General features: G+C 37.6%; 2 protein-coding genes across 4 annotated transcripts; both read right to left on the bottom strand.

Annotated features, from left to right (window-relative positions):
* Positions 1-8,532, bottom strand: mmaa (metabolism of cobalamin associated A). 3 transcript variants are annotated; one of them, XM_051906518.1, is made up of 7 exons: positions 8,509-8,532; positions 4,931-5,353; positions 4,707-4,829; positions 3,879-4,049; positions 3,674-3,759; positions 3,138-3,287; positions 1-602 (listed from the first exon to the last, which is right to left on the bottom strand). In XM_051906518.1, exons 2-7 carry the CDS (start codon positions 5,322-5,324, stop codon positions 315-317), a joined length of 1,212 nt encoding a protein of 403 aa, XP_051762478.1. In that variant the 5' UTR covers positions 5,325-5,353; positions 8,509-8,532; the 3' UTR covers positions 1-314. The 3 variants fall into 3 exon arrangements, with proteins under 3 accessions (XP_051762478.1, XP_051762461.1, XP_051762470.1); XM_051906501.1 differs by lacking the exon at positions 8,509-8,532 and adding an exon at positions 6,126-6,287; XM_051906510.1 differs by lacking the exon at positions 8,509-8,532 and adding an exon at positions 6,121-6,273.
* Positions 8,533-11,540: 3,008 nt separating this feature from the next.
* LOC127512015 (serine/threonine-protein kinase pim-3-like) lies at positions 11,541-13,928 on the bottom strand. Its single transcript, XM_051892510.1, has 7 exons — positions 13,913-13,928; positions 13,380-13,664; positions 12,747-12,829; positions 12,575-12,625; positions 12,096-12,468; positions 11,724-11,903; positions 11,541-11,632 (listed from the first exon to the last, which is right to left on the bottom strand). Exons 1-7 carry the CDS (start codon positions 13,926-13,928, stop codon positions 11,541-11,543), a joined length of 1,080 nt encoding a protein of 359 aa, XP_051748470.1.
* Between the last annotated feature and the right edge of the window lie 4,780 nt (positions 13,929-18,708).

Raw genomic sequence — 18,708 nt, 5'->3', positions numbered from 1 at the left:
TTGGCCAAAAGAAAATAATCTTTTATTGTTCAGTGCTGTAAAAGTAACAGATTTTAGGTCATGGGGTGTAACAATTATTAATCATTTAATTTCCTCTTCTTTAAATACAATTTCACCAACTTTGCAAGATAATACAGAGACAATGAACAACGGTTATCTCACCTATAATAATTATCAAATGTCATCAGTTATTAAAATCCTTTAAAACCAGGTGAAACACAATAGTAAGAAACTGAAGGTTGTAAGATTCAATCTTCCTATTATTCCCTTTCTAATACGCCTTGGCTTATAGTTTCCCATGGAAGGGCCTTCCATCACGGTATGGTGGAGAAGACTTTCAGAAGGAGGTCAGCAGCAAGACCGGGTGAGATATCTCCACACGTGACCCTTCGTTCCAGCTCCGGGAGCTCGGCACGCACCGCTGGATGCTGCTGGAAGTGGCGTAGAGCATTCTCCTGGATCAGATTCCACAACCACACCTTCTGCTGAGTTTGCCGTCGGGCTCGGAGCTCCCCGCTGCTCAGCATTGCATCCCGGAACTGTAGCATGGTATCCCACAGCTCAGGCACACCCTGCCCTGTCTGAGAAGATATGCGGACCACCTGACCACATATGGGAAAGAGAGGGAGGGGGGCAAGAAAGAGAAAAAGCGTATAAAATGTGCTTGTGTAGATGTGGATAATTATAGACTAAAAAGAAAGATAAAAACAACAAGCAGAAGAAGAAATTAAAAGAAAATGGAAGCAGACATTTGCTTTACATATAAGCAGCCAGAATGCAGAAATGTAAAGGGTGTTCGCCCACACGTCACTCCATCTTGGGTTCAGTAAAAGACCTATAGAAAGTCTTTAGGAGGGCAAAATAATAATCAATATGACTGTCGCATCCTCCAGTACAGGGATGGAGCTCAGAAATCATGCTGCTGAGAGGAGACAAAGGCTTTAGCGGTTCTCATCCATGTGGGTGGCCTCTAATCAGTGAAATGCATGAGGCAGCATTTAGCCATTCAAAGGGCTGCCTATGTTGGCTCTGTGCCCTGTGGGTAGAAGTAATACTGGGGCTGAGGGGACAAAGAGGAAAGACTTGACAACTCAGAGCAGAGCATGATGGGAAATGACACCACTGACTACTCCACTGGCCAGGATGGCTCTTTTGAACAGAGAATGAAGATATATATAAATAAAATGCATTTAACATGCAAGTAATTGTTATATGGGAGGGAGGTGAAGAAAAAAAAGTGATCAACTAAAGACATGGCTATGTACACTACTATTTAATAGTTTGGGGTAGAGGCCTGCCCGCTCCCGCAGGATTCTGTCCCACTCCCACAAAAAAAATGTTATATTGTCCCGTTCCCGCCCGCGACATTCAGGTTTTGTCCAGCTCCCGCCCGCAAAATCCCACATAAAAGTAGCTTATATAGATTTTTGTCCATACATCCATGAAATGAGTTATGTGTCGCCACAACATCCGAGCATAAACGCTTCTGATAAAATATTTGCTATTAAAGCATCAACATTCACAAACTACAGTTAGTTTTAACAGAAAAGTAAGCTGCTGCATGCATGGATTGGTATGGCAGAATGCGCACAAAAAGCGCTCCCTTTATAATGACAAAAGCTGACATCTCAGTTCATCGCGATCCCACAAAGCTCTGTTATAACACAATGAATATATGAACAATGAATCTTTCATAATGTTTACACTTCGTGTGTTAAAATAATAGGATTCGTGAGCGTGCAAAATTCAGCACTGCATAAAAACTCTGGCGTTTTGAGTGGTGAGAGGATTCTAACATAATAAACACCTGATTGTGTTGCATCTCCATTGCGTCTCAGAAATCAACTGATATGTCTGTGATTGGCTACATTGCTCAACACTGCAAACACAAGTTATAAATAGAATCTTGCATATGCTTGCAACTGTAAATCGTTTTTATTTTAAATTATTCTTGTTGCTTTTTTTGCAATATATGAATAACAATTTATTAGTTTTTAGATATTTTATGTTTAGATATTTCTATTTTGCGGGAGTCGCGCGAATCATTTGATTCTCCCGCAACCCGCACACAAGTAGTGTCTCACCGCCCGCGCCCATCAAATCTTGTCCCGCGCCGCACTCTGTTGCGTTGGGTCCCGCGGGAGTGCAGGTCTCTAGTTTGGGGTAGGTAAGATTTTTAATGTTTTTAAAAGAAGCCTCTTATACTCACCCAAGTCTGCATTTATTAGATTTAAATACAGTAAAAAGAGTAAAATTGTGAAATATTATCACATTTTAAAATAAATTGTATTATATTTTAATATATTTTAAAGTTTTATTTTTTCTTTATTTATGTCAAAGCTGAAAGAGCCAGCGTTCAGATGTAGAACCTGGAAGTGCTGAAAGTAAACAGCGTAAAAGACTGAGATAGGAGAGAGGAAAAGTATTCTCGTCACTTCATAAAATTAAGGTTGAACCACTGCAGTCATGTCGACTATTTTATTTATGTCTTTAGTACCTTTCTGGATCTTGAAAGTGTTGATTTTATTGCAGATCTGATTTTATCAAAAATATATTAATTTGTGTTTTGAAGATAAACAAAGGTCTTACAGGTTTGAAACAACATGAGGGTGAGTAATTAATGGCAGAATTTTCATTTTTGGGTGAACTAACCCTGTGAATATAAATAAATAATGAATATGAAGTCTTGAGTTTTCTTCCGGGAACATACACTTCACCATATTCCTCATTTAAATAATTAGTAGTGTGTTGAAACTCACGGTTATGGTAAAGGGTGTGACATTTCCAAAATACGCTCTAAGCAGTTCACAAGACAATCACAAGACACTGGTCCAGCCAACCAATCAAAGCATATTGCACTTTTCGGAAGGAGGGTCTTCAATGAGACCGGAACTAAACAGATAGTTGCTGACAGGCTGGGAAGAGAGGTGCTGCAACAATGTAAAATATGTGAAAAATAATGTGTTTTTTGAATGTTCAAGCATGAACATCTATTTTAGTAGACACCGAAAACAAAACCAAGACTTGCAGATATGATGGTCATCTTGTTATTAATTACAATAAATTAATTACAATTGATTTGCATTGTAGTATATGTGCAAGATGGGAATGTAAAGCATGATTATAAAGTCACAAACCTTTGGTTTCCAGACTTTGGACTTCTTTCGAAGTAACTTCAGGGCACTTGTGTATTCTGCCTGTATCTTCCGAGCTGGAACAAGCAATTCTCCATCTGATTTTGTAACCACCACCAAGTCAGCCACCTCAATAATTCCTCTTTTGATTCCCTTTTAGAAAAAATACAATTTAATCCACTTTCAGCAAGACTGTCTACAAATAAAAATCTTAAAAATATAAGAATTGCCTATAATATAAAACATAATCAGTTCAGATAATTCAAATCATGTTCAATGGCTGTGGTTCTCCACCTTTTTGACTGCAATTCTAATTAAAAACTGCCAATGGAGTATTAAGATTTTATTAATTTACAAGAAAATACATTTTAGAATACTTTCCAGGTCTATAAATAACACTTATTAAAATTAAAAATTAAATTGAAATTATTTTAAGTCATCGTGAGGCCCCCTTGAAGTTTGCTGAGTACCCCCAGTGGGCCCCCGGCTCCCTGGTTAAGAACCAGGCAACAGGGATCAAGTAAAGGGAGTGTGTATACCTGTAGTTCATCGCCCCCTGCTGGTGGGATCAGCAGCACAAACATATCCACCATGTCAGCCAAAGCAAACTCAGACTGACCAACACCTGTGTAAAGATTTAAACTTAGGTTACTTTGTTTACGGTGTTTACATACACCGAAGTTTTTAAGATGAGCATTTCTCAAAATTGAAAATACTATATGTAAACCTGGAACAAAGGCTTACCTACGGTTTCCACTAATACAATGTCATAGCCTGCACCCTCACAGAGGACTATGGCTTCGTTGGTGGTTCTGGTCACACCACCGAGAGTTCCTGATGTGGGAGATGGTCGGATGTAAGCGTTCATGTCTCTGGAGAGCTCTGTCATTCGTGTTTTGTCTCCCATCAGTGAACCTGCATAAAAGGTTAACAACTTATCATAAGATTAACTGTTCAGTATCAAAATGTGTTTATAAGCATTATTCACCTACCGATTAAAAGTTTAGGCTATATATATATATATATATATATATATATATATATATATATATAACTAAACTTTTGATTATATATACCTTTTTTTTATGTACTTTTGTTTGAAAAGATATACTTTCCTTTATTTTAATACTTCTACTTTTAATTATTTTAATGCATTGATTAATTAAATAACAATTGTTTTCAACATTAACAATATTAAGAAATGTTTCTTGAGCACCAAATTAGCCTATAAGAATGATTTCTGAAGAATCATGGGACATTGAAGACTGGCATTAATGGCTGCTGATAGATTAGATTTATATTTTAAAATACATTAAAACAGAAAAATGTTTTTTACATTTTAAATTGCAATAACGTTTCACAATATCCCCTTTTTTTTTTTTTTTTAACTGTTCTGAAGTATTTTTGATCAAATAAATACCACCTTGGTGACCATAAGAGACTTTTCACAAAAAAAAAAAAAAAAAAAAATTGCCAGATTAAACAAGCTAATATATGTACTGTAGCAGCAAGATAAAATTGGCACTATCATCTTCAGGTAAATGTCTTTCGGACATTTGAGCGTCTGTTCACCTCCAGTTGTGCACGAGGAAGGATCCACAGCCAGAACGGACACTTTATGTCCTCTTCCTGTCAGCATCTTCCCAATGACCTCAATGAATGAAGACTTTCCAGCACCAGGGGGACCAGATAGTCCTGAAGTCACACATACAGAGAGGTGTTTGAGGATTGAGGGCATTCATGCAAACAGCAACACAGTTCAGTTTCACTCCCATAGTTCACATCACCTTACTGACCAACTCTGAAGGCCACTGGCTTTCCACCATTGCGTCTCTCCTGCTCCGGACGGAATGCCAGCACTCTTTGAAGCAGAACCTGGGATAACTCTTTCTTCCTTGGATGCTGGGTTTCTACAAGGGTTATAGATTCAGCAAGAGCTGCCCTTTGACCCCCGATGAGTCCATCATAAAGCTTGGTCAGTAGTCTTTTCTCCCTGTCAGTCAAGTCTGAAATGTGTTGGCTTATGGCAGTCTCTGCTGAAACAGATCTCGTCTGTTGGAGGGTGCAGAGGGAAGCATAGCGCAGTTTTACAGTACGCTTGCAAAGGGAATGTCTTAAAGCCATTGTACTGTGTATAGGAAAAAGAGCAGCAACATGATGAAGAATAGGAAAAACTCTAGTCTGACCCATCTTCCTTTTTCTGTTGAGTAGAACTTATTCTGTAAAAACAGCAAAGAATATATATGTGACTAGCTTTCAAAAGTAAACCTTCTTACAATTGGTGAACATTACAGCCTTATTAAAATTGACCATGATACTAACCATAGTCTATGCAAAATATAATTTCCATGAAGAATGTACAAAATAGAGCTTGAAACTCTTAAAAAATGTATTTTATTTCTTTTTCAATAAATGGTCATTGAAAGGAGGTGTTTAACTAAGGTGTTTAATTAAGTAACTATATTGAGCTTCTTTTCTACAACATTGTAACCAAAATATGGGAAAGAGTTTAAAACACTTATTTGTATGACTATTTTATTATTAATATTCTCTATCAATAAACAAACAATACAATATGCAATTATGTCAAACAACAGAGTTGCAAATTTAGCTTAAATTAAGCGGTCACTCATTAGGCTAGTTTGGGACCAAATGTTTGTAGCTACTGATAAATTTATACAGCATGGGTTAAAGAGAAATGTTTGGTCACTTCAAGTTTTGGTCATTTTATTTGACTAACATTTTAATAGTTACTATAGTAAGCCTGCTATAACATTGTGGTAATTTGATATTAGCCACTACAGAATTACAGAGATTAAACAATATTATAGATTCTGAAAGTAGAAATGGCATCATGATATATTCAGCTGATTTCTGTTACTAAACAATTACGTTAGTCCACATCAGTTCATAATTCATTTCAGACCGACCACAGAAATCAGACAACTAACTGACAATCTGGAATAGAAAACAGCATCGATCAAACCTCACCGAGTTTTCTGGAACCGTCTGTTTATCGTCATTTAGACAGATTGCTTAATAAGGTTAATCTTTAGTCATGCATTTCATGAATTCCCAAAATCATGTTGACACTATCACCGACACTGCTGAGGTCGTGTAAGTGAGGGACGTCAATGTTCTTTAAAATAAAAGTTTCCCTCTTCAAAGTAAAAGTCCCTATTCGCGTAGGTATAAATTGAACCTAATAATATTCCCATCTTCTTTAAATAAACATAATAGATGATGATTATGTTGTCTTTGAATAATTTGTGACAGCAGCCCAATGTCAGAAAAGCTGTAGTCAGCTGTGATTAAACAAAACGATTAACAAACATTTTGCATTTGCTGTGGTATATTCAACAAGGAACTCAGCTTATTTCTGAAACTTGTCATTGATTCTCTGGTACCTGGTAGCAGTTGGATTTTTCTTGTGTGGAAAAAAGTCTTATATCTAAAGTGGTAAATAAGCAGTAGCCCATAAATGACAATTAACAGGCATCTTTATCTCTGCAGTGATGGAATGGCAGGTAGGGCTATACTGATGTTTTATATGCTATATTTATTTAGCATTAGAACACATGACTCCTAATTAATTCTTAAATATGCCTAACTCTTGGGAATAGTTTCCCATGTTTTCATAGCCAACTCACCCATTTTACTGAAAAACAAATCCTACATAACCTTCAAATCCTATGATTTAATGCCATTTATTTTTAAGAATGAGCATACTATGAAATAATATTAAAATAAATAATAATGTATGGTCATTTGTCACAAACCAACACATAGGACAACATTATCTTTTTATAGTTTCTAAGTCAGGCAATCCTACTGTGATCCTATACTGTACCCTATCCATAAGATATCTGCCGCCCTCATGTGGAGGTGAGAGAAAAACGCAACCAATAATCATCTAATGGCCAGTGAGCCTTTTCAATGAGCCAAAAAGAGAGAGCGAGGATGAGGGAAAATAGATATTCAAAATTGTAACTTGACTATGTAATGTATGTATTTTGAGGACTGTTAGAAACATAATATGCATTAAAAAACTGAGAAACACAGTATAGTACAAGACAAAATATTATGGATTCAAACTGACTACATCTCACTAATTAAATAGTTTTAAGACAAAAATGCTTTAATTTATTTTTGTTTCCTTAAGCAGTGGTTTTGTATGTTATTTTGAAAACCAAAGCAGTGTTGTTGTAGCCTATGTAAGATTATTTAACATTCCTTTCAGGAATTCAGGGAAATATCATAAGCTTCATTCTCTAAAGCATTTACTATTTTTGATGAAAACAAATGTAGGTTTCTCTTTTCAAATAATTTGTACAGTGTCTTAAAATTTTGTTTAAAAACAATATAAGTAGTGAACTCAATCAGTAGCTACAAAAACCTAGGAAACAGGAACTAAAAAGAAGGAGCTTGAACACAGATACAACAGGAAGAATCAAAATAAGAGTCCCACAGACATAAACTTTTTTTAGGGTTAAATGTTTATGTACAGTATAAAGGAAATTTTATGTTTTAGGTGATTTAATGGTAACATTTATTTGAGTTTTTTTATTTTTTATTTAGAACAAATATTCCATATAGTCTGTCAATTAAAACAAGGCCACTGAAACTACTTGAATATAATGCGTAAAAGTCACCAACGCTCTGCTAACAAATGCTCTACTGGATGAATGGGCAAAAATTCCCACAGAAACACTACGAAATCTTCAGGAAAGCTGCTTTTGCAGCAAAGGGGGACCAGCTACATATTAATGTCTATGTATATTCACAAAAACTTACTTGTCTGTTGAGGATTAATAACTTGAATGATATGATATTAATTACATTTTTTTGTTTTGTTGATTAGGTGGCACTGAAATTTACCAGGAAAGTGAAAAAACATGAAATACATTAACATTGTAATTAGACTGCTCTCTATCTCTCCTCTCATTCTCTGTTTTCAATTTTATATTAATGTTAATCAAAGACTGCTAACTATTTTTTTAATAGACAAGCTGCCTGACAACAATTTGAGGAAATATATATTATATATTATGGTCTTGCAGCGGCCCTCACCCTGCAAGAATCTCTTAGACTTTTCGGAGAGCTGTGGAGGCATTTGCTGCAGGACATTTTGGCTGCTGACAAATGCTGTAGCCGCAGAGTTCTCCATAGAGACTCAAACTGGAGAACTTGTAAGTGAACACAGACACCCTGGACATGACACTAATTGATTTTGGCTGTGGGGACCTGCTGAATGAAACACTGTACAAAACCTTTAGTAGTATGTATATAGCTGTAGTTTGGGACTTTAACACTAGTGTCGTGTTTCACATACTAATGTATACAGAGAAAACATGCTCTAGCAATTCAAACTTACAAAGTACTGCTGCTGGCTATTTTCCGGACCACACCGGCTATCTTGTGAGGCTATTTTCTAGACCACACCGATCTGGACAAGATCAAGGACTGGCTGTGGTGTCTGCCTAGAGGTGAGATCTTCACAAAAAAGGCCAACAGTAATTCTACATCATACAAAACAAGACAAAATAACATCTGAGTCATGTGGCTATATAAAAGATGGCCATAATGCTGGAATTTTTCCAAATTGTGCAGCTTAGAATAATATGTGAGCAGGTGTAAAGGAAGTTTAAGGTAATAGTCAAACATCTCTCTTATCTTTCTGCACAGAATGCAGCCATGTCTGTCTGCATCCCGATCCTGAAGAGAGGAGGATTCTTCTTGACAGGCTCCTTCTCCACAACTGGTTTAAGGTACCTAAGATCAACAAAAAGTGTTCAGAGATGACAAGTTATGAACAGTTTTTAAATGCCATGTCAAATCTGTTCTGTATTGTATTTAGACAATAAACCTGATTTTAGACAATAAACCTTTTTGTTTTAGGTCATCCCATAAGTTGTGGAGACAAAAGCACCCTGTCCCGGCCACCAAGGAAGTGTTCTTTAGTCAGCTTAGCATCTGGCAGGTTTACACAAGTGGCCTCTCCATCCCTCCAGTTCTTAGTGTCATGGCCATCTCTGGTAGCATCTGGCACCAGGGTTGAGGCATCAATATTTGCGTCTTGTGGTATTGCTGCCTGGGGATGTGTACATAGTTTTTTGTCCATAGTTAATTTCTTTGCCCCTCTTTTTTATTGATGCTCCCTATCATGGACACCCCAGTCTCAGAGCTGCTGCATAAGGCCTCACCACTACTAGGGCTTCCTGTCTCGGCCATTTCCATCTTAGCTGTTCCAGTCCCAGAGTCCCCCGAGGGTCCTGTTATGCAAGCTGTGGTCTCAGAGATCCCTGTCACAGGCACCACAGTGGTTTCTATCCAGTGGTTCCTGTCTTTTTCAAGGCCACCCTAATTTCAAAACTCCCTGTCAAAGCAGAAATTTCTGTCATCTACGGCTCTTATGTTCCTGTTGTGGCCCCAGTAAGAGATGCTGCCCCAGATATTTCTTCCACAAAAGTTCCTATCTTGGACAACCTGGACTCCAAGCCACCCATCATGGTTGACGAGGTCCTAGAGCTCCATGTCTTGGTCGCCCCAGATGTTCCTGTCATGGTATCAGTCAGAGCTGGTACTCTGTGCCACCTCAGTCGCAGGGATCCCTGTTGAAGACATGTAAAGTCTAATTGGTCAAACACAAATTAGATGAGTTCAAAATACTTAGAAGTCTGATGCAAATAATTGCCTTTTGAAATAATTTTTTGAAGTAAAACCAAGGCCATATTTTTTTTACAGTGTACATTATTAAAATCAAAAGTTGAATCTGCTATTATTAATGGACTTGAGCTAACATGAACTAACAATCAACAGTTGTATTCTTATTAATTAACGTTAACAAAGAATAGTAACTATTGAATCAAGCTATCGCTCATTGTTAGTTAATGTTAGCCTACTTAATGCATTAACTAACGTTAACTAATGGGACCATATTGTAAAGTGTTACCTATTGTTCTGTATTCTATTGCATTTTAATCTGTTTGAAACATTTGTTTGCTTTATACATTTTTTGTGTATTGTTTTATTGTATATTTAAATGTTCAGAGTGCTTTTTATTTTAAGAAAAAAGCTATTAATTCAATACGTGATACTATATAGGCTACCATAATAAAAGCTTCAGCAATTATCATTAAATGAAAATCTGACATTAGGACTATAAAGTAGAACTATAAATAATTACATAATTATTAAAATGAAGCAGAAATATTTAAGAACCTTGTGTACATTTTGTTTTCTCCTTATAATGTCTCTTTATATCCCCTTATTAAGCTAAAACACGTTTGAAAAATTTGCATTGCGCCCCTAAAGTTTTTAATGCGCTCCTAAAGTTTTCAACTTATGAGCACATGTGCTCCTTGGGGAAAAAAGTAAGCGTCAAGCCCTGTATTTGCAGTTTTCCCTATAAATTGTTTTATATACTGTTCTTTAGGTCTATAGGTAGACTTAGGCTGCTGGGAAAAACTTTTTAAATTAAAAATTACACAAATGAAAATTTACTATGACAGAGGTTAGATCAATGTTAATGTTAAATCTCTAAATAATTTCTATATCATACTCTAGAGTTGTGTGCAGTCACAATCATGTTGCATTGTGATATATGAAGCTGCATGAAGTGTACATACGAGGAGACTCGCTCCCAAAGTCAAAATTGAGGGGTTGAGGGTCTGTCCATATAAACTTCCAAGCAACAAGCAGAAATAAAATAAGTTTAAGTATTTTATAATCTTTTTTTCAAATACTGTTTATCTTAATTGTTTCAAGTAACAAAAATGTATTTTTTTTAATGGATTTAGTTTTACTTAACGATAATAACCCAGGTGCTCAGTGCCCCCGGTTCCATATGGCAAACCACCGCATCAAATGTTGATTATTGTTCTGAGCATAAAAAAAAATCTTTAGTTTTTTGGTGATTTGCAATCTGTGTGTATCACCACCTACTGGACTTACTTGACCTGTAAGATTTGTTATTCTGATTTTTCTTATTTCCTTGTCCTAATTTTCAAAAACACATTATGCTAGTTTACACTCTACACTTTACACTAGTTTTCTACTCTAATTGGGGGAAAAATACACATCATTTTGCTACCTTAGACTCTGCCCAACTAGCTGATCTCTGACCCATCAGGGCTCCGGTTTCAGCTGCATGTTCATCCACACAGGGACCCTACCAGTGGAGCAGAGGATAAAATAACATGTTTGTGGAGCATCCATTAGTTCATGGTCCACTCCTCTTTTCTGTAGTTGCACAGGAAGCCGTCTCTGCAGGTCCTGTGTCACTCCTGATCACCCTATACAAATAATTAAAACCTTTTATCTAGACTGATCCTAACAATCCAATCCAATCCAATCCAACCTATGACTGCTGTGCTTCAGATAAGTGTAATGTCACTGGCCACCTGTTCAGTGTAACCAGGGATGGCGCTCAATGTCATCTAAGCTGGGCCGGTCTGCCACCGCTGCACTGAGACACCAGCTAATCAACTGACGGCACTCTGTTACACACAACACAGTACTTGCCTTCAGTAACACAATAGAACAAACTTCTCTGTCTGGCTCTATCTCTGAATGTATGCTATCTCTTGCCTGTAGACAGCTCTCTAGGGAAGTGCAGTCTGCTGTTAGAGGTGACCCTCTGTGCGGCTCTGAAGGGTAAAAAACCACACAAGATCTTGTAGAGTGTCACCCCCACTGACCAAACAGTAGCCGGTCCTGCATGATAGCGTTGCTGATGAAACCACTCAGGAGGGGCGTACTGAAGAGTGCCTGACAGACCCAAAAAGATCAAAACATCCACTGAAAAGGTTCCAGTCCAAACTAAATGTAGGCCTGAAATTATCTTTGAGTCAATGTACAGTTTCCTTTTGGTTGATAATCAAACGTTCACAAAATATCCATGTATAAGAACATCACCCAGAGCGAAGTAGTAGGAGCTTTCTTTCTGTAATGCAATCCAACCTGCAAACGATGTGTAGGCCGAGTCCTTTAGGAGGTCTCCACAACCAAAGTCCAGCAGCTTGATGTCATGTGAAGTTGTGGAAATCAGCAGGTTCTGTGGCTTGACGTCCCGGTGCAAGACTCCACGGCTCTCGCAATGTTTCAGCGCAGTGATGAGCTGGACCAGCACTTTCTTGGCCAGGCTCTCATCTAGACAGCCGTTCTTCTCATAGAAACTCTGGAGATCTTGGCAAGGAACTGGTCTTTCCAGGATCATGATGTAATCAGTGGGACGGTCAAACCACTCCACGAGCTGCAGGACATTGGGGCAGACAGGAGCTGAATTGACCAGGGTCATCAGTGCGACCTCCAGCGGCAGCAGACCCTGGCCTTCCTGCAATGACAAATGCTGCATTACATCCAGGGCTGAATGCAGATGTGTGCGTGTGTGCAAACCAATAAAATGTGAAACAGAACAACAGATTCACGCTGGTACTTACAACTTTCAGCCTCTTGTTCATCCTGCCTTTAGTGACATACTTGATGGCAACCTATAGACAGAAACCACAGTAAATCACACCTGCCTCATTGTGACATATGACATTTACTAACATCAATTCTGAGAACATTTCTAAAGGCTGTTTGAATGAAGAAGGGAAGAAAATGTCTTACTGGCAGTCCATCAGACCTGCGTGTCCCAGCATACACAGAGCCAAATCCACCTTGCCCCAGCAATGGACCCTTCGCATATGCTTCTGCAAAATATAAGATCACAAGAAATGTCTTTAAGACATGTTGCAGTATATGAATCTGTAGAATAATTTTACTTTAATGCAGTTTTTACATCAATGATCTTGAGAATATTTTACAATGACAAATAAATTAATAGTTGAGCCATAATTTCTTTAATATAAGCCTATTCTGACCTGTGCGAGTCCGTTTGGCAGGTCTCTTATATGAGGTGGATGGTTGTCCATCATCTGGGGCTTGCTGACTGCTGCTCTGCCTCTTCCTCTTCCTGTGAGTCTGATCTTTTGACACAGAAGAAGCCAACTCAGAAGGCAGAGAAGCTAAATATCCATGTAGCTCTTGACTCAGTGGCTGGGCTGGGTTTGGCAGTGGTTCCTGATCATGGTTGTCACCAGAGCCATGTGTCCCAACCTCCTGACTGGCCGTCTGGGTAAACGCTCCACTCCTGGATCTGGAGCGGCCTGAGGCTGCAATATTTCACACATCAAATACTTAAAGCCTTTATTAGTAATGTAAGAATATAGGCTTACTTCTTTAATATAAGCCTATTCTGACCTGTGCAAGTCCGTTTGGCAGGTCTCTTATATGAGGTGGATGGTTGTCCATCATCTGGAGCTTGCTGACTGCTGCTCTGCCTCTTCCTCTTCCTGTGAGTCTGATCTTTTGACACAGAAGAAGCCAACTCGGAAGGCAGAGGTGCTAAATAGCCAGGTAGCTCTCGACTCAGTGGCTGGGCTGGGTTTGGCAGCGGTTCCTGATCATTGTCACCAAAGCCATGTGTCCCAACCTGACTGGCCGTCTGGGTGAATGCTGCACTCCTGGATCTGGAGCGGCCTGAAGCTGAAATATTTCACACATTAAATACTTAAAGGCTCTATTAGTAATGTTATATTGATAATCAATTTTAGAAAAGGCATGCAGTGTGTTTCATTTGCAAGGAATAAAATACATGTGATCATATAGCTTTGAAAAAATTGGGTTTAAATGGCTTAACTTGCACAAATTACTTAATATTAATTAAGTCAAATAATGTAAAACATCAAACTATGACATACCAATATAAACAAAAGAAAAATTAAAACACTCACCTCGTCTTTCACCCATGTGAGCCACTGAAAATGTCCTCCAAACTCCAACAAGAAAAAAACAAAAATAAAACTCAAATAAAATAATGGTGTCTCTTTCAAAGAGAAGAACTCCTTCAAAAATAAAATTATAAAACTCAAAGAAAATATCCTCCAAACTCCTTCAATAATCACAATCTTCGCACTGAAAATACTCTCCAAAAGCCTCTGAAGTTGCCTTGTCTCTCAACCAACAGATATCGACAGGTTCGAGTGTATATATTTAGTCAAAATTCATTACACGCGTCGCTATAGCAACTAAATTTCGAATTATGCATACGCACACCTGACGTCGGGTACGTGAGTAGGCCTACAGATAAACAGTTTTGACGTAAAATTATGTTTTTTATATATTAAATTAAAGTAGGCGATAATATGAGCTTTAATTAATAATTATTCAAATTAAATATTATGTGATTAATTAACATTGTGTAAAATTAATTAGGATTAGATTTAATTATATCTGACCACCCGCGGCTCATCTGTATGGGCAATTGGGGCAGAGCCCCACCAAATATTCATCCAAGCCTAGACCTGTGTATACACTGAATTAATAATAAATTATAAATGTGTTCAGCATTCTGCAACAAATATTTTTTCGGATTTTCTAGACTATTTTAAGACGTAAAGTGAACAGGATATATTAAAAATTAGCGCAAGGATTCGGCAGGCATGTATTCATGATACTATGAAGTGGGGCAGCTGGTCTCGGAGCCCTCCCTAGCTCTACAGCGTCCCACATATTTCCAATGTAAATCTGTGGTGAAAAATGGAACTGCAGCGCACTCTCCCGCTTATTTTTTACGTTAGGTAAACACACCTTATGCAAACCTCGCTAAGACAAGACGATATCAGTCCGCTTCAGATGTGTGTCTGCATCAGGTCAGTAACTAGTTGGCATGTCTGTTCTTCCTTTGTGGAGTAGCATATCAAATTAATGAGAGTATAAACCTTTTAATTTAAACGTGCTCATGTGAATAGATTTTATATAGGCTAAGTTACAGTTGTTCTGTTGTGTTTGTTTTATGCTTCCTTGTGAATAGACATTACTTTTTTCCTCACTGGAATTCCTACATAAATTGCAAAATCCTACAATAACAACATTCGGAAGCAATAAATAAATACTACATTAAGGCAATTCTAGATGGCATTCTATGCGTTAGTCGTGTATACTGAAGTCTGTCAATCATCATTAGAGCGCCACCCTCAGGCTAAATAACGCAAGGACATTAGCATTCTGCCAAAAGTGTCTGATGTGTTCAGCGGTTAGAATATAAATCTTACTAAAACGGTTATCATAAACTAGCGCTAAGACCCTGAATCTGCCTACCTAAATTTATGACCAGGAGCCGCTACTGTATCTGACAAACAACATTATTGAACCATACACCAAATTAAATGGCAGATATATCAAATAACAAAAAGTACATCTGAATTACACGCCTGTATTTTTAATTGAAGGGATTATTTGCAATATATATATATATATATATATATATATATATATATAACAATTTAATAAAAGAACATCAACAACATGCCACTGGGAAATGTGTTTGTGTGTCCCCAAATAAAATCTTTTAATAACAAACGTAAAATGTTTATAGGCTAATTTAACAAGTTATGATAGGCTATAGCCTAATAAATTTCACAAATGGTACCCTAATTAATTATATACACAGTGTTAATAAGGCTAATCACATATTATTTCAGTTGATTAATTATTCATTAAAAGCTCATCGCCTATTTTAATTATATTGATTCGATTTTATTACCATAGCCTACATTTATTACGTGATGCACTAACTTAGGTAGCCTATTGAGATCACATGACATTTCGTAACTGCCCTATACTCAACTAACTTCCATCCAGGTCATCCAGGTGGATGCTGCACATTGGTGGTGGTTGAGGAGATTCCCCCTTCCATATGTAAAGTGCTTTGAGTACCCAGAAAAGCGCTATATAAATGTAAGGAATTATTATTATTTTTATTATCCCAGTCGGCACATGAAATCACAGTTGAGTTAAACTGTTATTAACATAAATAATAACTTAATCTGTTCATAACTTAAACATATATTAAGAAACTAATCCTGTCCGAATATTGCTTATGATCACAAATGTACATGGAGAACCTCATCTTAGGTCTACTTACCTATACTTGATTTGTAGAGGAACATCATCCTCCACTCCATTATCGTAAATTCATATATGGACGTTTTTGTTTCAGCTACCTAGGTTTTCGGATGCAACAAATGACAACTTACATTTGTGACGCTAGACCACAAAACCAGTCATAAGGGTCAATTTTTTTAAATTGAGATTTATACATCATCTGAAAGCTAAATAAGATTTGCATTGATGTATGGTTTGTTAGGATAGGACAATATTTGGCCGAGATACAAATATTTGAAAATCTGGAATCTGAAGGTGCAAAAAAATCAAAATATTGATTTATAAAAATATTGAATGAAGTCCTTAGCGATGCATATCCACTCACAAAAATATTTTTTTATATATATTTACAGTAGGAAATTTACTAAATATCTTCATGGAACATGATCTTAATATCCTAATGATTTTTGGCATAAAAGAAAAATCGATAATTTTGACCCATACAATGTATTGTTGGCTATTGCTACAAATATACCTGTGCTAATTTTGGGTCACATTTTACTGTTAAATTCTTATCTGTAATGTTACAAATCCTAAGAGACAGGCACCAAAAGGGAGACCTCCCATGTTAAAATGCCCAACTTTACCAAGTAGGGCTCGTTGCAGCCTGCGGTGGACATCCAACCCTGCCCACATCCAAGTGTGACGTCAGAAGCCACGCCCGTGCCCTCGTGACTCCCCATTAAACCACCTCACCAGAAATCCTGCCCTGCAGGTAATTTCATTGGTTACAGTGATGGGTAGGTTTAGGAATCAGTGTTGGGTGTAGGCAATCAGTACTGTGATTGGCATGACCAATAAAATCTTAAGAATTGGCTTCTGACGTCATACTTTGATGTGGGCCAGGTTGGATGTCCACCGCAGGCTGCAGCAAGATGCTTCTCAACTTTACAGCAAAAAAAAAAATAAATGTTTACAACCTGGAACAAAAAGTGGTTTTGGTCTATATAGCTAATTTTGCTCTTCATGACAACTGTGAAGGGGGTGAATTTTTTATAACTTATCCATTTAAATTATATTAAGCCTTAAAGTTCTGCATAATTAAGGGCGTGGCCACACACAGGAGGATTGCCGCTGCTGTCACTATTAGCCGTCTGTCTGCTGTCTGTTAGCAGTCATGTCACCTCAGCTAATTCCAGCTGCCAAACTTGGCATTGTTGTTGGATCGTCTTAGCATTGGCTAAAAGTTTAATATATCAATAAAATATATCAATATTTCATGGATTTAACGCTTTTGTGGACAAAAAGTGCTGTTGGATGTTTTTCAATGGACGTTTATCCCAAGTGCGATAGATTGAATTCATCTCATGATCGCCATTTCATTACAAAGGTATGAAGTCCCATTTAGATTTTGCATTTTGGAGCATCTATATCATAAAACAGACACTGTAGATTGACAGTAAACCCATAGAACTTTCAAATGATATATAATTTATGTTTATTAATATTTTAGATATATCTAAGATAGATCCTTAGCCTGAGCTAACTTGAGCACGTCGAGCTAGGTGGGCATGGTTTTAGCAACCAGGCACCTAAGCTCCACCCACATTCCGCCTCTTTGACGCACGGTGATGCGCTGACAAGATGGCAGTGCTCGGCTCCGCCCACTTTGGGCTTCAAAAATGCTCTTCAGAAACCTACGGGTGATGTCACAGACACTATTGCCTTGTCCAAATACCCACACTTGCAGTCTTGGCCACTTGAGAGCTTGCGCACGCGACAGGAAGTAAGTGCGCAAGACTGTCCCATGTCTTAAAAATGCCCAAGTGCAGTGCCCTTAATGCACACTAAACCCACACTACTTTGAATCCGCTTCTGAACGGTATTCGAGGCTAAGCGTATCCCATCATGCATTATGTTCAGGATCTCACATGCCCCGAAATCGCGAGATGTTAAGAAAAAAAAAAGGCGATAAGTTAAATTAATTATATATTACATATAATTTGGTAGTAAAATATAAAGTGTTGCACATTTTACTGATGCAAAGATGAGTAGGTTATGTGTATTTTGTACATCATTTGCAACATTGCTTTTTATCACTCAAAGAAGCACCACAATTTTAAAATTGTGTCTTCTGTTAGTATAGCGACCACTGAACAGACATTTAGAAGTGTATTTTAAAATGCAAAGTACTGAAAAAAAAAGTTATGTAAACGCTAGCATTTTTTACAACGCTGTAAGTGTGTCCCATCGGGTAATCAGAAGTTCTACACACACTTGCCGTCTTAACGCCTACTTGAACACTTGGGCCAAATACAGGAAATATGTCATGCAAGTAGACAAGCGGTCAAGTGCAAAGACCGCAAGTGTGGGTATTTGGACAAGGCTTTAGTCCATGTTTTATACAGTCTATGATGTAAACACAACACACTGATGTCTTCACTTCCAGGTCAAGAAGCTGTCAATCAAAAACTCAGTAGCCAATGAGAACACAGCGCTGTTAGCCCCGCCCCCACAAGAGATTTGTGCTAGAATGGCAAACGAAAACTCAGGGAGCGTAAATGGAAATTTCAGAAGCTTAAATTACAACTCTGGAAGCGCATTTGTAAGTGCAGATCAGTGAAAGAAAGAGGAGAAAACAGTT

This window comes from Ctenopharyngodon idella, chromosome 1, assembly GCF_019924925.1.
Source record: "Ctenopharyngodon idella isolate HZGC_01 chromosome 1, HZGC01, whole genome shotgun sequence".
Classification (NCBI taxonomy): domain Eukaryota; kingdom Metazoa; phylum Chordata; class Actinopteri; order Cypriniformes; family Xenocyprididae; genus Ctenopharyngodon; species Ctenopharyngodon idella.
This window is presented reverse-complemented; position numbering and strand designations above follow the sequence as displayed.